Source organism: Theropithecus gelada, chromosome 6, assembly GCF_003255815.1.
Source record: "Theropithecus gelada isolate Dixy chromosome 6, Tgel_1.0, whole genome shotgun sequence".
NCBI lineage: Eukaryota > Metazoa > Chordata > Mammalia > Primates > Cercopithecidae > Theropithecus > Theropithecus gelada.
Window position 1 is genome coordinate 82,842,336 of NC_037673.1, and position 27,343 is coordinate 82,869,678.

At 34.4% G+C, this 27,343-nt stretch overlaps 1 protein-coding gene across 5 annotated transcripts in view; it reads left to right on the forward strand.

The window, feature by feature from the left end:
- RASA1 (RAS p21 protein activator 1) overlaps nt 1-27,343 on the forward strand; it is a 120,748-nt gene that overhangs the window by 84,368 nt on the left and 9,037 nt on the right. For all 5 annotated transcript variants that reach the window (XM_025386887.1, XM_025386890.1, XM_025386891.1 and 2 more), the window contains 11 exons: nt 8,963-9,083; nt 9,754-9,910; nt 14,531-14,618; nt 16,850-16,927; nt 18,896-19,053; nt 19,553-19,629; nt 21,084-21,256; nt 21,574-21,733; nt 23,102-23,244; nt 24,407-24,522; nt 25,183-25,269. In XM_025386887.1, the coding sequence (XP_025242672.1) occupies nt 8,963-9,083; nt 9,754-9,910; nt 14,531-14,618; nt 16,850-16,927; nt 18,896-19,053; nt 19,553-19,629; nt 21,084-21,256; nt 21,574-21,733; nt 23,102-23,244; nt 24,407-24,522; nt 25,183-25,269 (1,358 nt within the window). The remainder of the gene's footprint in view (nt 1-8,962; nt 9,084-9,753; nt 9,911-14,530; nt 14,619-16,849; nt 16,928-18,895; nt 19,054-19,552; nt 19,630-21,083; nt 21,257-21,573; nt 21,734-23,101; nt 23,245-24,406; nt 24,523-25,182; nt 25,270-27,343) is intronic.

Consider the following 27,343-nt stretch of genomic DNA (forward strand, 5'->3'; position numbering starts at 1 on the left):
TGTAGTTTTATGGTGAGAGAATTTGAGGATGTCTGTATACTCTGAGTAAAAACTATATAGTAGTAAAGAGAGTGATGTCGTATGGGGAGATGGGTGGTGGCAGTATCTTACGGACAAGGTCCTAGAGAAGACAAAAATGAATAGAATCTAGAACATAAAAGGAAAGATTGGCCTTGAGCAAGAGAGCCTGTTAAATATTAGTTGCTTAATGCTTAGGGTGATTAGCTTCTGTTTCTTCCTCATTGCAGTTTCTGAAATGTATGGTAGGGAAATGGTATAACAGGAGCTAGAAAAAGGTGCTTCAAAAGATGGATTAATAATTTTCCTAAGTGGAAAATGGAGGTACTGTTATTCTAGGGACATAAAGGATTATTAAGGGTTTTGGGTACCCAGCTGTAGTTGTACAGTGATTTGTAGTGTGCCTAGTTTCTTGATGTTTCCTCCTAACAAGTTCATTTCATGTGGTTATACCTACTACTTATTGCAGTTAATTGGGGGGGAGGGGGAGGCAGGGGGATGAGGAATCATTAATCTGAAGCTAAATATAAATTCAAGAATCATAATCTTGCCACATTTTAACATACAGGCACACCTCATTTTATTGTGCATTGCCTTATTATGCTTCAAAGATAGTTTTTTTTTTCCTACAAATTGAAGGTTTGTGGCAACGAGGATGTCTATTGCTACTGTTTTTCCAAAGCATGTGCTCATTTGTGTCTTAGTGTCACATTTTGGTAATTCTTATAATGTTTCAAACTTTTCCACTATTATATGTTAGGTTGATCTGTGATCAGTGATCTTTAATGTTACTATTGCAATTGTTTTGGGGTGCCATGAACTGCATCTGAAGAAGACTGCAAGCTTAATCGATAAATGTAGTGTATGTTCTGATTGCTTCATTGACTGGCTGGTTCTGTTTCTCTTCCTCTCCTTGGGCCTTCCTACTTCTCCAGAAACAACACTATTGAAATTGGACCAATTAATAACCCTACAGTGGCCTCTAAATGGTCAAGTGAAAGGAAAAGTCACATGTCTCTCACATTAAGTCAAAAGCTAGAAAGGATTAAGCTTAGGGAGGGATGGTGAAAGCCAAAATAGGCTGAAAGCTAGGTCTCTTGCACCAAACAGCCAAGTTGTGAATGCAAAGGAAGAGTTGTTGAAGGAAATTAAAAGTGCTACTGCACTGAACACATGAATGATAATAAAGTGAAACACACTTATTGCTGATACGGAGAAAATATGAGTGGTCTGGAGTGAAGATTAAACCAGGGATAACATTCCCTTAAGCCAAAGCCTATCCAAAGCAAAGTCCTAATTCTTTTCTATTCTGTGAAGGCTGACAGAGGTGAGGAAGCTGCACAAGAGTTGAAAGCTAGCAGAGGTTGATTCATAAGATTTAAGGAAAGATGCTGTCTCCATAACATAAAAGTGTAAGGTGAAGCAAAGAAACTGTAGCAAGTTACCCAGAACATCTAGCTAGTTTTCCAGAAGATAACTAGCAAGTTATCCAGAAGATAACTGTTGAAGGTGGCTAAACAACAGATTTCCAGTGTAAAGAAAACATCCTTCTATCTGAAAATGTTAGCTAGGTCTTTCATGGCAAGAGTTAATGCTTGGCTTCAAATCTTCAGAGGTCAGGCTGACTGTTTTCAGGGGCTAATGCAGCTGGTGACTTTAGGTTGAAACCAGTTATCATTGACAATTCTGAAAATCCTAGGAGCATCAGAATTATGCCAAATCTACTGTGCCTGTGCTCTGTCAATGGAACTACAAAATCTGCATGATAGCCCATCTGTTTACAGCATGGTTTACTGAACATTTTAAGGCCACTTTTGAAACCTACTGCTCAGAACAAACGATTCTTTTCAGAATAATACTGATCACTGACAATGCAACTCTACAATCAAGAGCTCAGATACAGATGTACAAGGAGATTGTTGTTTTCATGCCAGCTAACACAGCTTGTATTTGCAGCCCACGGATCAAGGAGTAATTTTGACTTTCAAATCCTTAGTTAAGAAATAATTTCATAATGTTATAGTTGCCAAAAATAGTGACTCTTCTTATGGATCTGGGCAAGGTACATTGAAAACCCTTTGGAAAGGATTCATCATTCTAGATGCCATTAAGAACATTTGTGATTCATGGGCAGAGGCCAAAATAACAACATTAACAGAAGTTTGGAAGAAGCTGATTCCAACTCTTATGGATAACTTTGAGAGGCTCAAGACTACAAGATGACTTTGAGGAGGAGGTAGCTGCAGATGTGGTAGAAATAGCAAGATAACTAGATTTGGAAGTGGAGCTTGAAGATGTGACTGAACTACTCCACTTTTGTGATGAAACTGGAGTGAAAGAGGAGTTGCTTGTTATGAGTAAGAAAAGAAAGTGGTCTCTTGAGATAGAATCTACTCTTGTGAAGATCCTGTGGTCACTATTGAAATGAAAACAAAGGATTTAGAATATTCTATAAACTTAACTTGATAAAGCAGCAAGAGGGTTTGAGAGGAATGCCTCCATTTTTGAAAGAAGTTCAACTGTGGGTAAAATGGTATCAAAGAGCATTTTAGGGAATTTCTTTTGTGAAAGAAGAGTCAATTGATGCAGCAGACTTCATTTTTAAGAAATTGCTACAACCACCCCAACCTTTGGCAACCACTGCCCTAATCACTCAGCAGACATCAGTATCAAGGCAAGACCCTTCACCAGCATAAAGATTATGACTCACTGAAGGCCTAGATGATTGTTAGTTTTTTTTTTTCCCCCCCTCTGGAGTCAGGGTCTTGCCCTGTGGCTGAGGCTGGAATACAGTGGTTCAACTGTAGCTCACTGCAACCTTGAACTCCTGGGCTCAAGCAATCCTCCTGCCTCAGGCTCCCCAGTAGCTAGGACTACAGGTGTACACCACCGTGCCTAGCTAATATTTTTTGTAGAGATAGAGTCTTGCTATGTTGCCCAGGCTAGTCTTTAATTCCTGGCCTCAAGACCAAGGCTTCTGCCTTGGTCTCCCAAAATGCTGGGATTACAATTTTGAGCCACCTTGGCTGCTGCAACAGTTTTTAGTAATAAAATATTTTTAAATTAACACGTGTACATTGTTAGACATGTTGTTGCACAGTTAACAGACTACAGTATAGTTGTAAACATAACTTCTACATGCACTGCGAAAGCAAAAAATTCATATGGCTGGCTTTATTGTGGTGGTCTGGAGCTAAATCTGAAATACCTCCAAGGTATGCCTATATTTTCCTTCGTTCCTGCATGCTTTCCTAGTAGAATTTAAGGTCTATGAGAACAGAGATTTTTGTTTGCATTGTTTTTTTCCCAGTGCTTAGAACAGTACCTGACATTAGATACTCAATAAATATTGATTGAATGAATGATTATCTGCTTTTCAGCAAGAAGTACCTACTTTACTCTTGCCTGTATTGTTACTAATATGTCTTACACCTTAATGTGCTCCTTCCTATCGCCATGTCAGTCTTCCTTTCTACCTGTCTAAATACTGCTATTTTAACATCCATCTTGTTTCACTTTTTCAGTAATTTTTGATTACTGCAGAGTAATTGGAAGAGAAGGTAGCCAGAACATATTACACACAGACACACACACACAAATATATATGTTTTATATATGTCTATGTTTTAAATAACGTGGTGAGTGCTTTTTAGACCATGGCTAGGGTCTTTTTTCAGGATTAGAGATGCTTTTGCCTCCAGATGATAGATCCTGCTATATAGTTCCATTGCTGTATTCTCAATTCTAATTCCCCTTGGCTCTTTGAATTAGTGATTTTATTTGACCCCAAATTAAATCATACATTTCCCCATACTGAATTTGTACTTAGAATTTTCTAATTTAAGTTTTGATCAAGACCACCCTGGCTAACACAGTGAAAACTCCGTCTCTACTAAAAATACAAAAAATTAGCTGGGTATGGTGGCATGCACCTGTAGTCCCAGCTATTCTGGAGGCTGAGGCAGGAGAATCGCTGGAACCCAGGAGGTGGAGGTTGTAGTGAGCCAAGATTGCGCCACTGCACTCTAGCCTGGGCGACAGAATGAGACTCCGTCTCAAAAAAAAAAAAAAAAAAAAAAAAAAGAGAGAGAGAGAGATAGTATGTGGCATCTAGTAAATTTGCAGTATGTTATAAGACTGCTTTAAGAATTACTTCAGATACATAATATGCCTCACTCTTGTGTTACTGTTTTATAACTGAACAAACCTCCAGTTGGTTTTGCAAAAGTGCCTATAATGCTTTGAATACTTCAGAAATAATTAATATTGATTATAAAGCAATTTGATTGCTACACAGAAACTATTAAGTGCTATTTGTGGTCTATTATTTTGGAGCATGAGGTGAAAAGTAGGTTTTAGTAGAAGTTTGGGGAATAATAAAACTCATTCTTCAAGCAGGATTTTAACTATTAGTACAAAAGCAAGTAAAATGTTTTTACTAATTGCCAAATTGATTAGCTAGCAAATCACCTCATCTTCCAATGAGGTGACCCTGTGTACCCAGACTCAGGCTAAGATGCTGGCAAAGGCTAAGAAAGAGCAGAGTCCTAGCTAGGTTTGCTTACTTCCTGGAACTATTAACACTTGTCGAGAAAAGCATTAGTAGAAAAGGGGCCTTTTGAGACAATACACCCCATAATAAAAATGCCTTACATTTTTGAGCACTATATTTTAAGCACTGTTTTTTATACATATTCATTCATTTAATTTTCTCAACAACTTTACCAAGGTGACACTATAATGACGACACCTATTTCAAAGATAAGGCAACTGAGAGCTGAGAGGTTATTATCATCCTCAGTTTTTCTCTTTTTTCTTTCTGTACTCTATATCTAACCTGTCAGGAAGATCATACTGACTCTGCCTTCAAAGTATGTCTAGAATATGACCACCACCAGAATCTGCCTCAATCTGCTAGCTTCTAGCTTTGTCCCCTTATGCTGCATGCTACGCAGCTATCACTGGGATCCATTTAAAATGTCAGATCATGTTACTCCTCTGTTTTAATACTTGAAAATGTTCTCTGTTTCTTTCACAATAAAAGCCAAAGTCCTTAGAATGGCATACAAGACCCAACAGTGGCAGTCCATTAATTTTCTGAACTCGACTCTTTTCTTCCTTAGGATCTTTGCTGTAGCTGTTCACTGTGTCCAAAATTATTTTCCCTTGGATATCCACTAGCCTAACTCTTAAATTTTTCAAGTTTTTGCTCAAAACTTAGCAAATTAGCAAATGACACTTACCTAGACACCTTAATTAACACTGTAACTTGCTCAACCCTGCAGAGCGCTTACCTTCTAACATACAGTACAATTTATTTATTTATGTTTATTTTTAATCTTTCCCTGGTTAGAATATAAGTTCCATGAGGATAGGGGTCTTTGATTTGTTCACTGATGTATTTCAAGAACTACAGCAATGCCTGGGACTCAACAAACAGTTATTGAATTAATATATTAAATGGTGTTTTCCTACATTAAGTAACAAAGCTAGGATCTGCAAGTTAAGTCTGCCTTCAGGAGCTTACATATGTAACTTCTAGGGAAATGCTTGGTTCAGTGGCTGTTAGACTGTCACCAATCCGATTACTGAACTTCCCTTGGGAGAAATGTAAAAAATCTAAGAACTATCTCTCGGGCTGAGAAAAGGAACACACAGAGAAGGCTTTCTCCTATCATTTACTAGGACTTGAAAAGTGAAGTTGTGTTCTTGCCTATAGCATCATCTAGTGCATTGGAATCCTTTAGGATTTGTGGACTAGTCCCCACTTTCATATGATTTTTAAAAGACCTATGTAGAGCATCTTGGAATCAAGTATTTAAATCCAAATATTAGTGTGGTTACATGTCTTAAATGACAGACTCCAAGAATGTTCCATTCTGCAGCTAATACTAAGTGCCATCACCATTGAACTAAAGATGTGGTAAATACAAATCTGTATTAACAGGAAAGTAAAAAAAAGTCATCACTATTTGTAACATCATGGTCCAGTGTACCCTTTTAATTTTTTTATATTCCTAAGTCATTTTACAAATAATTCGCATCACCAAGAATCAGGGTATGATCCAAAAACAACTGCATTGGAAAATGTAACAAGAATTTAAATGTAGCGTACCCAAATTTTTGTTCCATGTTTTCATGTCTAGGAAGGCTTACGTACCTGAAATGGACAGTATTTTCAATGCAACTAACAGTTCTTCACCCTTCGTGCACAGACCTGAAACACAGCCATCTTGTAAATTCTGATTCCAGATTTGAAATCAGATACATGTCTAATAAGTTCTACTTGTAATTACTTTGGTTCTTCTTGCATTATATCTATCATATCAATTCTAGATTTTAAGTACATCACTATTGCAATCTAGCTTATGATTCTTTCTTGTTTTTGTATTATCAAAATGCAGTAGTTTTTTCTTTTTTTTTTTTGAGACGGAATTTCGCTCTTTTTTGTTCAGGCTTAGAGTGCAATGGCACGATCTCAGCTCACTGCAACCTCCGCCTCCTGGGTTCAAGCGATTCTCTTGCCTCAGCCTCCCATGTAGCTGAAATTACAGGCACGCGCCACCATGCCCAGCTAATTTTGTATTTTTAGTAGAGACAGAGTTTCACCATGTGGGCCAGACTGGTCCTGAACTCCTGACCTCATGATCCTGCCTCAGCCTCCCAAAGTCCTGGGATTAAAGGCGCAAGCAAAATGCAGTACTTTTGAAAACTTTGATGGCTCATAATTTTGTTGGAGAGTACAGTGTCCTTTGCTCCATAATTGTAAAGTATTTTTGTTTAGATTTTAAAACAGCAATTAACGTTGTTTATAAGAGTGATCAATCCAGTGAATTTTAAAATTTCTATGTTTACTTTCAGTAATTTTTTATACAAAGGGCCTTTAATATTTGCCCATTCACAAGTCATATTAAGTAAATTTTGATGTACACACAAAAATTTAAATAGTCTCATTTCTTTTTAGCCGAACAGGATAATCCAGGTTCTTATCACAAAATATTGCATGACGACATTCTTCCTATTTAATAACTAACCAGATGAGAACATCATATTTCCTTTTTTTCCCCTTAGAAGTAATATGGTTCACTCAGTGATTCTTGAGTTTGAGAAAATTCAAATATATCATCACCTGAAAAACAGTCTGAGATTTATCAAAATCAATTCTGCCATCATGGTAGAGTCTAGAGTGCTATTTCTTTGCATTCATTTTCTGATTTTTCTAATTGCCAGATATCTTCCTGGATCAGTTTTTTTCTCTTTATCATTTATGAGCAGAAAATAAAGAGTTCTGAATATTTTAAGTACGATCAATCAAAGCTAAAAATACAGCAAAGATGGCCTTTTATATTTTTACAAAAGACGCTGCAATACTTTGCAACACAGTTAAAACACACACATACACACACACACACACACACAGACACGAAAACACCCAGAGTGATGCAATACAGATGATTTTTATATTATCTAGGCCAGGGGTTGGCAAAAATTTTCTGTAAAGGGTTTTGCAGTTCATTTAGTGTGTCCACTAAAGTCTGTCTTTTTATCTGGAAGCAACCACAGACAGCATGTTAGGGAATGAGCATGGCTGTGTTCCAATAAAACTTTATGTATAAAAAACAGGTGGTGGACTGGATTTAGCTTGCATGCCATAGTTTGTCAACCCTGCTGTAGGCAATTCATTCTTCTATTTTCTTATTATTTTAGTAATTTTTTAGCATAAACTTGGGAATAATTCTGAGTCATGATGAAATAGTTCCTAGGATGATGAAACAGCATAATATTTCAAGATACAGGAGAGAGAGGATTGTGAAAATCCCACAGCATAACTTAGATTTATAAGAGGATTGAATGGACCCATGAAGTTTGTAAGATGGACTAAAAGTCATAAAATATTAATCCTTGCAAAATAGTTAAGAGCTACTCAAAAAGGAAACCAGAAAACTAAAACAGTCCAACTGACCTTAATAGTAAAATTGAAGATTCATTCATTCTGGAAAGATCATGATAAAGGCATCCTGATATAATTCTTTTTCTCAGGGGATTTAGCAATTAATGTAAGTTCTGCTAAAATGTAACATATACATTCCTAAAAATCATAGCATTATGCAAAATCAGGCAATCAAAACCACAGGGCTTTTGGGAAAAGTGAGGTTAAGGGTGTAACACTTAGAAATTTCATCAATGATACATCAAGAAAGAACCTAATATAAACATGTTGCTTAATTTTATATATTTATATTTTCTTTTTAATAAATATGTACATACTACAATAAATATGGCATTTTACCTTGAAGAAAGACCTGAAGTTTACATGTGGAAATGGCCATTGGTAGGGTTGAAGCGTGGGAATGTTGCAGATTGGCAGAGGAGGATTATCTGAAATCAGGGTTATAACACCAGCTGCAGATGCATGGGTATGGCATGTGACACACTTAGTGGATTGAGGGAACTGTTAGGTATTCAAAGTGTGTATGTTTTGTTCATTCTCATGTCTTAGTTCACCTGGGTACTGTTGTCTGTATTCACCTAGCATTTCTCACAGACACAACTGTGCATAAGCAAACATGAATTTATTTTTTTTATTGGGTCCTAATTTACCAGTTATGCTGTGACAAATTTATGTTTTTAAAACATTATTTGCTGTAAAGTATAACTGACTATATTTGAAAATAGTTTATTAGGTATCCATGGAAACAGACAACTTATTAGTTGTTCTTGGGACTGGCAAGGAAATCTTTCTGTGAACGTTGTCTGTGTTCTTCGAAATTATAAGGAAACATTTCTGAGAATTTCTTTGGAAAGCAAAAAATCATTTATGTGTTATGTATATCTAGATTTTGGTATTTTAAGCACTTTGGCTTTTAATTGGTAATTTTATAGATTTTTTACTTCATTTCCATCAAGAATGTATGAAATAATTTTAATGTTTTTTAAAATTCAGGATCAAGAACAAGTACTCAATGACGCAGTGGATGGCAAGGAAATTTATAATACTATCCGTCGTAAAACAAAGGATGCCTTCTATAAAAATATTGTTAAGAAAGGTTATCTTCTGAAAAAGAGTAAGTTCAGACTTTCATCATTAACCCATTTGATAGAGATGTTGTAAATATGGAGCTCCGAACTTATTGTGATATATATTTAATAAGTTTTGACATGAGTTATTAGTAACTGACACTTGTTTAGAGCCCATATATAAGAATTCTTCAAAATTTAGAGTGTAGGTATATTTAAAAGTCTATATTTTCAACCAGAATGTTTCTTCAGCCCATGGTTTCTTTTTCTTTCTCTCTCTCTTTTTTTTTTTTTTTGAGGAACTCCTTATGGCACATAGCACATTCATAGTATTGATATTTTACAGATGTACCTCAATTTGACATAAAGACATGTTGGGGAATTGTGGGTGGGGGTGTGCTTTAGTGGAAGAATTTTTTCCTGAGGACTGTTAAAGAATTACTCCAAAACAAGAATTTTGACGATTTCCTCATGATGAAATCTCTGAAGATATAAAGTATTCTCAACATTTACTCTGTGATTAAAACAAGTAATGTAACAAAAGGCATTTTTGTATAGATTTGTTACAGGCATTTTCTCATTATGTAAGAATTGGCATATTACATAAGCTTTGGAACAAAAATTGATTCATATTTTTAGAAACACTAATTTTAATAATATGTAGAATTTCGCAATTATTTGGCTAAGAGAAAATAATAATTATTATTTTTTTAACAGGCAAAGGAAAACGTTGGAAAAATTTATATTTTATCTTAGAGGGTAGTGATGCCCAGCTTATTTATTTTGAAAGTGAAAAACGAGCTACCAAACCAAAAGGATTAATAGATCTCAGTGTATGTTCTGTCTATGTCGTTCACGATAGTCTCTTTGGCAGGTAAGAGACTGGTTTCCTATTTTTCTTTCGGGATTGTCTTAGTAATAAAATAGTGGGTATAAACAAAGCAAACCAATTTTGAGAGCCCTAAAATTACCTTCTAACAGTAGTAGATGTACTTTCTAGGTAATTTTTGCCTTCCTTGCTTAATTTTAGACTAACATATGCATAAAGTCTACTCCATTGTATTGCATAGAAATCTTTGGCATGACATTTCCTGTAGTATAAGGCATGTTTTCTCCCTGCCCCCACCAGCAATCTTTTGAGTGACTGACTTTGAGTCTTTGTCATCTTTCCTCTGTTTTTTTCACATGCTTTAACTCAGTGTACCCAAGAGTACTAGGTGCACTCAATTCTGCCATTAACTCTGTAAGCAAGTTCTTGAGAAAAGTTAACGTTAAAAAATAATCTTAAAATTGTCTTGATAGGAAAAATGTATTTGAAATTAAAAAAAAAAATTCTTCTTACATTGATTTCTTGGTTTTAAAAAAATGAATATAAATGTATAAGCTGAATCCTAAACATCAGAGGACAAATCCAGCTCTTGATTACATCTGGATTTTTGCTCAAGAACAACGGCCTTTTACCTTTCACCATTAGTATTATCAGTAATCCATCCCAGTCTTTTTAGATGTACTTACCACTTTTATTACCTATTGTCACGATTAGTTAGAGAAAAGGCAGTTAAAACAAATGTTTCAACAGCTTGTTTTTCTGCTGCAGGATGGCATTTCTGTGAGGCAAATCTACGTTTTATCCTGTTGAAATATTTCTCTTAAGAGAAATACCTGTAAAATATATAGCCTTGTCATTTCTTTTTTCAGAGTGTGTTTAGGAGATCACATTAGTGTTATTTGTGATTTTGACAGTTTTTTAAAATGATCAGATAGGTTTGGGGAATGCTGATTGAACAAATAGTTTTACTTATATATAGCAAGGCTTTTTGTATTCTTAGCTAGTGTTTATATTGTGAATCTCTAAAATAGTATGAATTACTTCATAAATTCATTTTACAAAGATACCCTTTTTTTTTCCTTGAATACTCTCTGATACCTCATAAAGAGTTGTTCCAAAAAACACAGATTGTGCGAGACAGGATTTCTTGAGATTTTTCTGCCCCTTTTTCACAACCTGAGAATCTTAGCCTTCAAATGTGGTTGATTCAGGTCTCTGGCTTTTCTCTTTAGTTCTACTCTGCACCCTTCTTGTGGGTTGAATCCTTCCTCAAACCAGTTCCCTACATAGTAGCAAGGTGGCAAACAGCACCAGAGAAAGGGCCGTAAGCATTCACTCCCATAATTATTAAAAATCTTGAAAATATTCTGTTGAGCCACCTCTCAACCAATTTTTAGTTCTAGGTTACCTGAGGTAGCAAAAGGAATGGGATTATCCCGATAGAATGAGGAGGCCCTTTTGTGCCCAGATCTGTTGCTAGAAGTGATCTCACCCAAGTAGTGAAGCTGCTCTACTTACCATATGTATGGGTGAAATGGATATTGGAGAGACGACACTATTCACTACTAAATGTAGTTTATTATCGTGAAAACAATTAAAACAGTAAAAGTCGGATGATATTTTGGGAACAATTTCATTGAGATCAGTAATATGAAATAGGTGGTTCTTGATTCTTGGAGGATGGGTATGAATTTATTTGGATAGTTAAGCACAGCTTCCTAACCAGTGTTCCATTAATCAGTGTAGGTGTCCCTTGAGATACTAGTGGTTGTAAAATCCTATTGTAGTACAAGTATTTAACAGATGTTTTACATTTCAAAAATTATAACACTTGAAATCATATGATCCCTGTATAAACTGTTCCAATTCATTATTTTATTGGGGCAAAAGAATTGGTACATAACACTTGGAGACAGAGAGCTTTTTATAGTGGCTATACTTCAGTACTTCCTACTTTCTTGTTCAATCATCCAGGTACTCTGAATATTACTTTTTTCACAGCTTGTTAATCATCATGAAGCTACTTTTTATGTTCAAGCAGAAATGTCTCATTTTGTTTTTTACATTTCTTTCAATTAACAGGGAAGTTAAAATTGTTGTAATTATCGTTGTAAAATATATAAGGAGGTTCCTGAAAAGAACATAAATTTGATATATTTTTCATTTTTACTACTTTATAATTAGCCTTAATGTACTGATATTAATTTTCCCCCAATAAGGGCAATTTAGTGACTAACATTGGCAAGTCATTAGACTCGTAAGATGAAAAATAATTTTTAAAAAATGTAACTCACTAGGCCCTGAAAAAAATACATTTGTTAAATGTATTTCTTTAATACTTTGAAACAACGAAGGTCCTATGGAAATGCTAGTTAATGACTGATGATGAGCCTTCATGATAGGAACATTTAAAGATTTTATGTCAAGATTATATATATGTTTGTCTGTAGACCTGAATTCCATATTAAGTAATAGAATGAAATGGAGGCTGTAATAAAATCTAAGCTGCTTCAGTTGCATGCGTTTTCAGTTTTATGTGAGAAGTGGAATCAAAATACCTACTGTTGCATGCTGAAGTATGTTAGCTGTCCAAAAGAAAAGTTTTGATAAAAGTTTATGATTACAGGAGGAGAACTTTTGGGGAATGATTCTCATTTTGCAGGTTTACTGAAGAATGAGTAAACTTCGTCAAATTATATGTACAATACAAAAAGATACCTGTTTTGACAGTTTATGGATTTAAGGCAGAAATTCAACCTGGGAAAAATGAAGTTAAAAATGATTCACTAGTGATACTTAAAACTGGAATTATATGAATCTTAAGGAAGTATTAAGAGGAATATAGCAATATCTGTAAAACTGAAGAAAAGCTTTAGCATTAGTTTATATGAACAGATGCAGTTAGATTGGAAATCTGTTGGCACAATCAAAAGAAAGGTCCACATTACACTTGACAGTAAAAGAGAAAGAACTGCTAGAGTAAAAAGAAGGATCAGATCCTTGAAGTACAAGTTGAAGATTCTGAATGATTCCTATTCTGGTTAGTAACAAGAAAGGAGTTTCTGTCTGGTATGGGGAAAAGCAATAAATATACTTTTATCACTTGCTATGAAGTTGTAACTTGTTTCTTGTGCAGTTTCTTGTTGAAGGTGACTTAAAAGAATATGAAGACATTTAAAAAAGTCTTTGTCATGAATTATATTTAATGATACCAAGTCTGAAACCTAGTATGAAAAAGTTATGTTAATGAGAACTAAACTCAAGTCTCTCATTTAGAAAACAGATTTTTCTTTTAAGGTTGGGCACAGTGGCTCACGTCTGTAATCCCAGCAACTTTTAGCCATTTAATCCTGATGCCTGTAGTGTCTACTTACTTTGATTGAATGGTAAACATTGTACATGAAAAACTATGGAAACTATGGATAATAATGTTACTATGTCCAGAAAGAATTGTTCTTACGGATAGTGTGGGGATAGTACACCTTGTAAAGGCTGTTCCATTTCTGATTTGCCCTTATCATGAAGGCATAGCCCTTCAGGGGTCTCAGTGGAAAGCCTGAAATTCATTTTTTCCCCCTCCCAGCACTGTCAAACTACTGGATTTGTAGTTAGTTTTTTAGCCTTTTAGCTACTATTTTCTGCTTAGCGTCTCAGCTACACAGCTTAGGAATTGGCAACTGCCTTGAATGGAAAAGCTGTGGAGAATGTCGGGTTCATTATAGTATGATCTTGGCTCCTCAAATCTTAGCTGCTTTGGTTGCTCTCCAGTGCTTTCAAGCAGTTGTTTTTTTTTGTTTTGTATTAATATTTTAAATTTTATCCAACTAGGATGGTTAGTCTGATACAGGCAATATATAGAATTGGGAGTTTCCAATTCCTATTTTCCATGATTATTTTTAGGACATTCTCAAAGCATGAAAAGATAGTCTTTAATAAGTGTTAAGCCTGTCCTCTGTGTATTTTTGCTGTGGCCTCCTAACATTAGCATGATACAAAATCTTTGTTTAAAGCAGGAAATAGAAGTAACATTTATTGAGTTCCAAAAACATGCAGGCCCTTAGTAAAGATTTTATCAATATTTTCAAGTCTAGTTGGAAAGATAGCACATTTTCAAAAGTGGTATCAAATGATTTATAATACTAAAGGAAGACAAGAACATTTGTTGTACACAGCTGTTCACTTAAACTCTAGAACAGCATATGTATAAGGAGATGATGTTTCCATTTCAACAGGTGAAGAAAAATGACCAGTTTAGAAAAATTTGAAAATACAGAATCACCTGCAATCTCCTTAGAGATAATTACTTAGAACATTTTTGGTCTAAGATCATTTCTAGGCTTTTTCCAGTGCATATAAAGTTTTTCAGATTAGCTGTGTGTAGTTGTAGCAATTCAGCTTCAATTTGTTTGTAACTTTATTTCTAATGTCTTTTACAATTAATTGAAATTGCTTTAGTTTACACTTTGAAACACTGATAAAATTTTAATAGTGCTGACATAAAGTTTTCTAAAATATATACAGTTGACTTCTTTTTAATAATCTAGTACAGTGGAATATTATTTCTCTTAAGAATTATAATTTTATGTTATTGTGTTTTGGAAGCTGGTATAAATATTTTGCTGCTTTTTGTTAAGCTTCCTAATAATTTTTGTTTTTATTTTAAAGGCCAAACTGTTTTCAGATAGTAGTTCAGCACTTTAGCGAAGAACATTACATCTTTTACTTTGCGGGAGAAACTCCAGAACAAGCAGAGGTAAGAGTACTGTTTCTTCAACCACTGTAAACTTTTATGTTAGCCCATGTTTTCTTATTAACTGAAATAGAAAACGATTGCATTCAAGATAAAGTGATAGAAGCCCTGAAATCTAATCATCTCTTATTTTAAGGAAAGAGATTTCATATGTAAAAAGTTTTCTGAAAGAAATGCAGAAACAAACACAGTGAAGGGTTATTAGGAATGAAAACTCCATTTTAAATTGACCTTTAAATACTCTATGATGTTGAGTCCAACTGAGAATGCTCGTTTAAAATCCTCTCTGCATAAAGGCTGTAGATAATCTCAGTACAATCCAAAGGTAAGCCAGTTAGTTTTGCTAACAGGCATTCATTATTCTTCTTCACTGGTTGAACTCCATGTCTGAAAATAAAAGTCAGTCAACACAAGGAAAGAGATTTTAGGAATCTATTCTCCCAGCCAAGTCTACATATAATGTCTACTTTAGATTAGCTATTGATCCATGTGCAGTGTCCTTCTTATAGCTTCTATTAAGTAATTTTGTGAAGAAATAATATTAAAGAAAAAAACTCTTTAAAAAATATTTTGCAGCAAACGGAGATGCCACCTCTATAACAAAAGTAAAAAAATTAGCTGCGTGTTCTGGCTTATGCCTGTAGTCCCAGCCACTGGATAGAATGAGGCAGGAAGATTGCATTAGCACAGGAGTTTGAGTTACCGTGAGTAAGATTGAGACACTGTACCCCAGCCTAGGCAACAGACTGAGATACTGTCTCTTAAAATTTTTTTTTGCTTTCTTTGAACCCTAATACTTCTGGGGTATATGGTCGTATTTTACACAAATATGGCTAAATTTCGGTTTATACTCTAATGAAGGAACTTAAACGTGGTTAAGAAGTGAAAGTGGCTTTGTTGGAAATATAATTTGCCAACCCTAGATATGAGGAAGATGCCCTTAAAACTGGATCCTAGCATGAGACTCATAGAATAAACTTGAATGAGCCACTGTGTTTTGTAGCTCGTAACTGAATGTCGTATTTCACATCTTTATAAAATATCTCATTTAAATGCTCATTTCACATGTAATGCACATAAAATTTTATGGCTATGTATCCCTAAGTTTTAGACGAGAAAGGTAGGGCTCAAAACATTTTGGTAACTTACATGATTTTTTTAAATGTTAGAAATTGAGTTAGAAATTTTAACTTCAGTATCCTATTTTCTAATCATTTTACCATCATCCGTCTTTCTGAATAAAAATGTGTCACATACCATAGTGACATTTCAGCATGTTTTGCAGCCTTAGAATATGTTTTAAATGTATTTATACATAATATTTATATATTTCCATAAATGGTATTTCCAGTTTTTGTCGATTTGTTGGGCTGTGGGGGTCTCTGGTTATTCTCTTCTATTTCAAAAAGCTATGGTAACTGATTTGGTTTTAATTTGCTGTAATATAAAGACTGTCTCTAAATATTGATAAAGTTCAGCTTCACTGAAATAGCCAACTAAAGACATAATTGAATAAAGCAATAGAACACAGCTTTCCAGAAACATGTAAAAACCAAAGTGAATATTTAGATTTATTTTTAATAAACCTTAGTTCTCTTCTTTCCCCCAAAGCACTAAACATTTAAAAAATATGGCTGCAATTTGATTTGAATATTAGGCTAAAATGATTTTTAAAATCTAATGTTATATTTAAAAGCTTAAAAATAACCCAAATCCCCTTACACATTTCTGCCTGTATCATGGCCTAAAGTATAGATTAGCATGCTTGTCATGGGATCAGTCATAACGTTATCAGTTGGTTTTAGAATCAGCCCTCTCCCCTTCTCAAAAAATGTATCAAATTCCACCTAAGCTTGCCTCAAGTGTAACAGCTTAATTATACTTGACAGTTAACTTCCCCAAGGTAGTATGTTTGGGAGAAACAGTTTCTTTCATGTAAATTTGATTTTTTGGCTAATTAATGGCCACTCGATGTGTTTAATACATAAATTCAAACAAAGATTTATACAGAATTACAACTGTTTTGGTTGTTTTATTGTTATTACTTTATTATTTATTATTTTATTATTGGTTATTGTTATAAAGTGCAATATAGTCCGAGAAACGAAAGGGCAGTCTAGAGAAGGAAGGAATTGTTGAATTTGAAAAAAAAAAAAAAAAAAAAAACCTAACTGATGATTTGGAAACCAAATAAACTAGTGTATATTTCTTTGAAATGCTTCTTTTCTTTGTAGGATTGGATGAAAGGTCTGCAGGCATTTTGCAATTTACGGAAAAGTAGTCCAGGGACATCCAATAAACGCCTTCGTCAGGTGAAGCTTAATTTTCTTTGATTTTTAATTGTCACATTTTGCTCTAACGCTTCGCTCTTTTTATTTTATTTTTATCTGAACTGTTTTGGACATCATATCTTAGGAGGGGTTAAGCCATGCTGCCACTTGCTTTAGTAGCAGGAAAATGTTACTTCTTTATGAAAGAGAATGTTCTTTCTTAGTCCAAAATGCCAAATGTTAAAAACATAAGAAAGATTATTCTTCCACTTTAAATAACAATACTAAACCAACACAGCAGAAACTGTTCTGTTGGGTACTTAATTTTCCTTTAAAAAATTATTTTGGCCTTTTTCAAAAAAGTAGAACATTGAAAAGATCATCAGATTTATAGCACAAATCTCAAACTTTTTTGGGATTTTCATTTTGAAGAACAGCTTTTAAAATCTACTGCTTAACTCTCAGGAAATATTTAATCTTATTTGAAACTGTAACATGCCCTATACTTCGAGTTGTGGAGAGTTAAGCTAGGCTTTCTCTTTTTTGCCTTTACAAGGGTAACTTTATAACCTCCATTTCTTGGCTTTTTTTCTTTATAGTAATCCCTATATAATTGGAAGAAGTTAGGCAAATTTTGACATTCTCGAGGTTTTAAAGAAAGTTGAGTACAATATTTACTGACCAAAGTGTCTCCTGTTCTCTTCATGTGAATATCTGATAAGCTGAGTGATTAACATACTGTTCTACTGGGAGTGGATAATGGTTGACATTTAGGTGACTAAATAGTCCCTGTAACCGAAAGTCTGGCTCTTCGCCAGGGAAATTTAAGTAGACACACAATCGCCATGTCTTCATAACATTGTAACATTTTGTAAGCTATCAAAAATCAGATTGGATTTTTGCAAATAAGAGCAAGTTGTATTTTGTATGAAACTTGAGCCATTAAACTGACATTTGCAGGTTTAACATAATCATACCTAACATCTCAAACACTTTTTATGTATCAGTGGGCAGTGAGATTTAGTGATTTACATATACAGTTGGCCCTTTCTATTCATGGGTTCTGCATCACTGTAATCTACCAACCATGGGTCAAAACTATTCAGAAAAAAATACAATAAAAAGATACAGTATAACAACTATGTACATAGCATTCACATTGTATTAGGTATTACAAGTAATCTAGAGATGATTTACAGCATACAGGAGGGCATGCATAGATTTTATGCAGATACTACGTCATTTTCTATATGGAACTTGAGCATCTTGGGCTTAGTTATCTGCCAGGAGAGAGAGGTGGAGGGTCTTGAAATCAGTCCCCCACAGATAACTGAGGGATAACTAGTTTGTAATCCTTATTACAACCTGTAGTGTAGACTTTATACTTACATATTAGAAAGATGAGGCTTAGAGGGACAGATTTGTCCAAGGCCACACAAGTAGTATATGGCAAGAGAGAAAGAGGACCTGATACTAGAAGGTAGATGATCTAAGTTTTGGCATCCAAACTGACAAATAACTTAGTTTCTTTAGGTTTGTATCCTTTCCTGTAAAATAAGAAGGTAAGGTCAGTGTTTTAAAAGTGTTTAGCTGTGGAACTCTTCTAGAGAAATAGAATCTTCCAGATAAATATTATATAACATACGGGATTTCGATTTGAGTAGTGACAGTTGTTTACTTACATTAGTAAAGAATTTTCTTAACTTCATTTTCTCTTTATCATTGTTTTATGGTAGAAAAGATGTATTTCATTATTTCTCCAAGTATATAGTGGGAGAAATAACTTGTAAAATAAAATTGCATTGTTTTATCTTTTTAGGTGGGAAGAATTATTTTAAATGTTTGAATGTTTTAAGTATGTCATATATAAAGGAAAAATATAACCAAAGCTCGTATTTTCTGAAAAAAGGGGAAAATAAATCATTATTTTTGGCTTTGTATCTTAGAGTAATTGCTTTTGAAATGTGCAATTCTAGAAATCTGGGGTAATTTTTTTTTTTTTTTTTTTAGGTCAGCAGCCTTGTTTTACATATTGAAGAAGCCCATAAACTCCCAGTAAAACATTTTACTAATCCATATTGTAACATCTACCTGAATAGTGTCCAAGTAGCAAAAACTCATGCAAGGGAAGGGCAAAACCCAGTGTGGTCAGAAGAGTTTGTCTTTGAGTAAGTCTTATTTTATCATTACATTAATCATTTTCTTTTACCATATTGCATTTCTTTCTATTTTTTTTGGTCTCTAAACCATCAGAACAAGGTACCATATTCAGGTGTCCTAATAGCTATATATATATATTTTTTCTGTTGTATTTGTTTACCTTTATTTGTGAAGTGCTATGCCCTTGGTTTTTCCACTTAGTTATTAACATGAATTATTAGCAAGTCAAAAAACTTTACTAATCCACACGTACAAAATGTTTACTAGGGTTTCCAGTACTTACTTGAATGAATTATTAGTTTAGGAGGTTAAAGATGGTAGGAAAAGTGTGTAATTTGAGTGTCTTCTGTATACCAAATAATAAAATACGTTGTGAATCTGGTTTTAGGTCTAGCACACTCTTTTTTTTTTGGCAGAAATGGGGGTTTATTTGATACTAGAACTAAAGAAATAAGGTAGTTTGATGCCAAATCATTTTGTTAATTCTTTTTCTCCTTGCTCCTTTAGTGATCTTCCTCCTGACATCAATAGATTTGAAATAACTCTCAGTAATAAAACAAAGAAAAGCAAAGATCCTGATATCTGTAAGTTGATACAGAAACTTTCTAAAATAGAAAAAGCATGTTTTATATACTTTTAAAATTCACAATGAAATAGTCTTGAAATAGAAATTTTAAAAAAAATCAGAAATGCACATAGTATAATTTGAGATAGTTTCTTTCTGCATTATTGTATTGATTATCTTAAAGTATTGATTATCAAGAAAGAGTATACCTAAGAAAGAAAAAGACCAACACGGTTCAACTGTACATACTGTTAGGCAATTAAGATTAAAGTATCTAGCCACCCTCCTTTCTCCAATGAATAGGAAGAATAAGAAAATGATTACAGTGGTCTTTTTGTAGGGCTTGCCCTCATCCCTTCTTTCTACTTTTTAGGTTTTTCCTTTTTTTTCTTTTGAGATGGAGTCTTGCTCTTGTTGCTCAGGCTGGAGTGCAGTGGTGTGATCTTGGCTCACTGCAACCTCCACCTCGCAGGTTCAAGCGATTCTCCTGCCTCAGCCTCCTGAGTATCTGGGACTACAGGCGCCCACCACCATGCCTGGCTAAGTTTTGTACTTTTTTTAAGTAGAGACGGGGGTTTCACCATTTTGGCCAGGCTGGTCTCGAACTCCTGACCTCAGGTGATCTGCCTGCCTCAGCCTCCCAAAGTGCTGGGATTACATTAGCATATTAGTAAAAAAGTATTCTATTTAAAAATTTCCCTTAAACTTGAATATATCATTTATTCACTTCTGGTAGTCAAAGGCTTCCAGTTCCTGTCCTCAGCAGCACAACTCCTTCCATACTGCTCTAAAGCAGTTGACAGTGGAATTTACCAGTTCACATCAGGGTGAATTAGGTTAATACCTTCTTAACACTCAGGCTTAGGGAAGGAAGTGATATGTATTAACAGACAGATTAAAGCCTGAATATTCCTCTATAAAATGTTTATTCTGTAATTTTTTGTAGTAATTTTAGTTTTCCATTACTTTTACAATAAAATCCAAACCCCACAGTAATGACACAGAAGGAAGGCCATACCTTACATTTTAAGTGCTCTCTTTTCTTTTTTCACTACTTTTCTTCTTAGCTACACTTCCAGATCTTGTCAGCTCAAGGGTTACCTGTTTAAAGTGGAGTTTTCACCTCCACAGGCTGAATTAGGTATTATTTAATCTGTACTCGAATAGCATTCACCACTGTTAACAGCACTTAATGCTGAAACATAATTGATTTCTTGCCTTATTGACTAAACTGACCTCTATGCAACTCAAAGACCACATCTCAATCATTTCTATACTCCCTACCTGTCAGAGTTTAGTGCACAGTAGACATTCAGTAAATGAATGAAGCAATTAAATATTGAATTTGTGATGTTATTGAAAACTCCTTTAATGAAAAGCATTTAACACCATAGAGAAGACTGAACACCAGAAAAATTTACTTGCATGACTATCATGTTATCTTTTTAGACAATAATTGCTTTTCTTCCCAAGTATTTATGCGCTGCCAGTTGAGCCGATTACAGAAAGGGCATGCCACAGATGAATGGTTTCTGCTCAGCTCCCATATACCATTAAAAGGTATTGAACCAGGGTCCCTGCGTGTTCGAGCACGATACTCTATGGAAAAAATCATGCCAGAAGAAGAGTACAGTGAATTTAAAGAGGTATTAAGTTATTTATCAATCTTGTTTTTGTTGGAATTAACAGAAACATTTAACATTTAATAAAAAATCTATTAAGCTAAACATAGTAATTCATAGCTTAGTAGCACACTGACACCAGAGAAAGATTTAAAACCTTGTTTTATAGTGTGATTTTGGTAGAAATAGGTAGATTACGAATTCATTCTATTTTAAATAAATTTATTCAGTGGGACATCATTTTAAATATAAGAACTTGTGAAAGAACATATTTCTTGTTAGTCTCATGGAGCATGCTTAATGCTATGTACTTTAAACAGTCTTTTAAAATGTCATTTTAGCTTATACTGCAAAAGGAACTTCATGTAGTCTATGCTTTATCACATGTATGTGGACAAGACCGAACACTATTGGCCAGCATCCTACTGAGGATTTTTCTTCACGAAAAGCTTGAATCGTTGTTGTTATGCACACTAAATGACAGAGAAATAAGCATGGAAGGTATAGTATGGCTATATTAGTGTGATACTTTAAGAAACTGGGTTTAGATTTTATATCAAGGATATATGGACTCTATCTCTGAATATACTAAATTGTTAAATTATATTGCAAGGTAAGTTATTCTGTTTTCCCTCATTAAAAATTGCAGTTGGATATCAGTTCTGATTATGTTGGTTACTATGGGGAGCTGATATTTCTAATGCAGAGTTTGGCAGATAAGTACTAGAAGCCACAAGAAAGTGGTATCTGTGTCTACATCAATGGCTCATAGTGCTTGACTGTCTGGCATATTTAATTGTATTCTCTTGTTTATTTATTTATTTATTTATTTTGAGATGGAGTCTCAGTCGCCCAGGCTGTAGTGCAGTGGTGCAATCTCAGCTCACTCCAACCTCCACCTCTCGGGTTCAAGTGATTCTCCTGCCTCAGCCTCCCGAGTAGCTGGGACTACGGGCACATGCCACCATACGTGGCTAATTTTTATTTTATTTTTTAGTAGAGACGGGGTTTCACCATGTTGGCCAGGCTGGTCTTGAAATCCTGACCTCAGGTGATCCGCCTGCCTCGGCCTCCCAAAGTGCCAGGATTACAGGTCTTGTTTATTTATTCATTTCACAGAAGCTGGGTGTCAGTTGCATTTTATTTCTAACTTTTATAGATAGGTAGAGTTCCCAAGCTGCTGGACTCACAGTGCTTTTATGGCTTACAAAATAATCCACCGGCTCCCCCAACGCCCCCCCCCCGCCACCCAGCACTTTGATTCAGTAATAGTTCTTGCTTCTAGGTTCCCCAAATAAATAGTAAAGTTTAGAACTATTTCCTTGTCATCACAAAATATAGATTTGTCAAGGAATAGATAAAATGGTGGTCCTTATTTTACACTGAGTTTATCTTTTCTGTAGCATTTGTATTTCATTAAAATTTTACTGAAACTCAGTAGACACGTTTTAAGCTAATAAATTAATCTAAACTGGGATTTAGTGTTATATCCTTAATTGTAAATAAACCCCAAAGTTTCAAAGCATGGGGTCAATGGGCAGGAAAGCTGATTTGTGGTCCTAATTTTGTCACTAGCTGTCTAACTGATCTTACATATAACAATTCTGAGACTTCATTTTTCCATATGAACATGGCAGTGTTAATCCCTTCTCCTGTTTATGATCTAATGAGGTAATACATATGAAAGTCTTACAGAGTTAAGTCTGTAGAAGTATAGGATGTCACTGTATTTAGTACTTCAATGCTGCATGCAAAAAGTATGTTTAAGTGGTTATTCCTTTTGAGGTAAAATGAATTCACTTAACTTCCAATTTGGTCACATTAGGTCAGTCCTTTACAAATAATCCTCTAATGTAAATATTTGTGTAGATGAAGCCACTACCCTATTTCGAGCCACAACACTTGCAAGCACCTTGATGGAGCAGTATATGAAAGCCACTGCTACACAGTTTGTTCATCATGCTTTGAAAGACTCTATTTTAAAGATAATGGAAAGCAAGCAGTCTTGTGAGGTAAGAATTTAATGTTTTAGTAGGTAATAATTTGTAGCCAATTACATTTTAAGGAAAATATTAAATTTCTAAAATTATTCCTCATAGCAGTTATACCTGTCTCTAATACATTTATAAAAATGTTCTGCAAAATGGACTTTTTAAAAAAGATGTACTTTATTTTGGGATTAAAAACCATCAAGTTGCACCAGAAATTCATGAAAATACTTTTATCATTTCCTCTACTGCACTAGTAATCTATATACTACTTATAGAAAGCATGCATAACATACATTGAAGGTTTTGTTAGTGACTTATCATACGACCTGTGTAGCACTTCATTACATCTAGGTTTGTCCTTGAAGGTTTTTTTGCAAGAGGAGAATTATGAGATAACCTTGACTAAAACAAAAACATCTTTTTAGGATTATTAAACCTTCAGTATAAATTCATAATAAACTATTAAGACAGTAAGTGGAATCTCACACATATATTCTTTCATTTTAATGGTAAAGCAGCTACAAAGAAATATATATTTTAGATCTGATACAAAAATCAGTTTAAGGAATTGTTTTCGACAGTGGACACTGGGACCTAGCAAATGTTAATCCTGCACGAAGGTGTCAATTCGTACTAATAACCTGAAGGGAAGAAATTAGTGATTTAATGTTGGAAATCTGGAGTAATGCCATAGTTGGCCCAGCGTAAGGATGACACAGAAGTGCAGCAGGTAGGTAGGGAGTCTCTGGACTTTAGAGATAGGAATTCGGACTTCCATAGATAAATGTACTCTGCTGACACTAGATCAGAAGGGTTACAGGAGAAGTTCTGAGAAAGGTTTGTGATTCTGCCTAAGACATTTGATATTTTTATTAGCCATTAAATAAGCCTCATTCAGAAAGGGCTTTTAATCAGCTTTTTTTACCCTCAAATAAATAGAATTGACTAACCACTGTTTGCTTTTCAGTTGGGTAATTGGGAATAAATGGTAACAAACCTACCAGAAGGAGTTCCATAGAGCAAACTACTTAAAAACTCCCATTTATACAAAGAAAAAAGATCAGTACACACAGAGATACTGAAACATAGAGAACCTTGAAAACTACAACTACTTGTTTTCCTCAATTCATTTGCATTTGTCATTGCCAACAATGCATTTCTGTTGATTTATTCCTCCTTTTAGTTAAGTCCATCAAAGTTAGAAAAAAATGAAGATGTGAACACTAATTTAGCACACCTATTGAACATACTTTCAGAGCTTGTGGAGAAAATATTCATGGCTTCAGAAATACTTCCACCGTAAGTGGTGAAATTTTCATTTGATAAGAAATTGTGTATCTATGTCTTGAGAAGTTTCTATTTCTAAAACATGTGAAAGCTTTTCTGTTGTCCTAATATTATTATACTCTGAAAAAGTCATGGTTAATCTTTATAAGATGAATTATATTTAAAGAAAATAACTGTCTTAATAAAACCACCCATTGTTTTTGTACAAGCCAATATGTCTGGTTTGTATAGTAGCCTGGGGAGTGAATAGAGGTTTATAGTTTCAGATTTGAGATTGTAAAAGATATCTTGTCTATCCATTTAGTCTATACTTGATAGATTAATCACTCTGTTAATATGCTTTTAGGCCTCCAGTATTAGTGAACTCACTTGTTTAGGTAGAAGTTAACCTAAGTCTAAATCTTTCTCCCCAGAGTTTGCAGCTAGTTAGTTCTCTGTATCTGAAAGTAAATGTCAGGAAGTTGACTGAATAAATTGATGATGATAAACTTAGTCGATAAAATTTTCCTTACCCCTTCTAAATGTCTCATTACCTGTGGCAAAATACTTTTTTGGGGGAAAAGGCCAGTTTTATTAAACTGTGGTATATTTGGGTAAATTAAGCTTTCGGCTGCTAGGAGATCAGTAGTTTCACTTGCTTTCTGTGTTGAGATGATTGTGTTATTTTGGCAGGACACTGAGATATATTTATGGGTGTTTACAGAAATCTGTTCAGCATAAGTGGCCTACAAATACCACCATGAGAACAAGAGTTGTTAGGTAAGGCTCATCAATTCATTTGTTAAATCACAAACTGATAGATGGATAATTGTGAAAAATTGAAGAATAACAATATACAATTCAACGTTTTTCTTTGACTTTTATGTCAAAGCCCTGTTGCATATTTTCTAAGTCCACATGGCTCCTAAACTTAAAGTTACTATGAGATTTAGTTACCGTTTGCATTTTCTAAAAACATGAACATTCATTTATAGTCAAGTATTAGGGATTTTTAAACCCTTACAGGATGAGGTTAAAAGTTATACAACCAAAATCTGTAGCTAACTTCATATAATATTCTTCATACATACACACACACATTGATTGGCACTAAAACAGAAGAGCAGTAATTGACTGATTTAGATATTAATTGGTTTATTACAATCTGTGACTCTGAGCTAATCTGGAACCAGAACATGTGGTGCTGAAGCTGTGTTTCAGTCTGCTCATTGTACCATAATTAGGAAGAACTGTTTTGGCAAACCATGGAATTTGGGAGCTTATATAAAGGGACTTCATTATCATTATTCTATAGGAAGAACTGCTTTGGCAAATCATGGAATTTGGGAGCTTATATAAGGTTACTTAATTATCATTATTCTAACTTACTTTCCAATGAAGAAGCAGATCTGTCTGGAGAGGTTAAGTTGTTGAACTAAGGTTATATAGAAAGCTGGTGGCTAAGGCACAACTAAAGGTAACTTTCTAAGATCCAATCTGATATCCTTAAGTCTTATTTGTAGGCTTTTGCTTTTGTTAAGCATACTCCAACCAATACCCCAACTAATTCCAGGCAAATGGAAATTTAATGCAAAAGCATCATGGAATACAGCAGTTTTCTAATAATATAATTTGTTATTTAGAATATAGTCATGCCATGCTATATTTAAAATAATTAGACAACCATTAACACCATTATTACAGTTTGTTTTGAAAATGTGTGTTAATCCTGCCTCCAACCTAAATTTTGTCAAGGGTCTTCTATTTCTTTTTTTGGGGGGCAGATAAAATTTCTCTTGGTTATGATATGACATAATATTTAAGTACTACAGATTCAGTTTTTGTTGGCATTAATGGTGATTGGGAGGAATAGAAAAGAATTATATTCTAGCACAGTTATGTGTGAGATGTAAATTAAAAGTGTTCTATAAATTCATAAGTTTCAAACAAGTATAATTGTTAAGCAAACACAGCAGGAAATTGTAAACTGATGCAAGAGGGTGTTTTAGGGCATTTTTGCCAAGGTTATGTTTCAGGCTCATAGACCTACTGTGTATAATTATGACAATATTTTCAAGTAAAGTTTACACAATATTCTTTAAATTTGAGAAGTCCAAAATTAAAGACTTAATTGTTATTTTTTTGAGACAGGGTATCGCTCTGTTGCCCAGGCTGGAGTGCAGTGGTGTGATTTCAGCTTACTGCGACCCCCGCCTCCCAGGTTCAAGTGATTTTCATGCTTCACCCACCCAAGTAGCTAGGATTACAGGCATGCAGCACCACACCTGGCTATTTTTGTATTTTTAGTAGAGATGGGATTAGACCATGTTGGCCAGGCTGGTCTTGAACTCCTGGCCTCAGGTAATATACCCACCTTGGCCTCCCAAAGTGTTGGATTACAGGCATGAGCCACCATGCCCAGCCAATATATTACAATTCCTATAAATGCTGTTTGAGAAGTAACTACTTTCTAAGAGTCCAAAAATTAGCAAACAGGTACATGTTCAAAGGTAAATGCTGAGAAATTGGGTAACCCACTCTAATAGAGAACAGAGATTGTGCCTATTAATATCTAGAAGGAGTTGTGTAACTCATTATTTTGGGAATAATGCTTGTCTTTACATAGATTATGTCTATCAGTCTGTAGAAGGAATTGCATAATTCATTATTTTAGGAATAATGCTTGTCTTTAAATGGGACAAGTAAGAGGTTATTAGTGTGGATTCTTCTTAAAAGGAAATTAGAGAGAAATTATCTACATGACAACATATCCTCCCTACCAGTGACTAAAGGAGGCATAATAGGAGTATCTATGCAAGCTTCATTTTCACACTGACATTGTCCCAAAATAAAA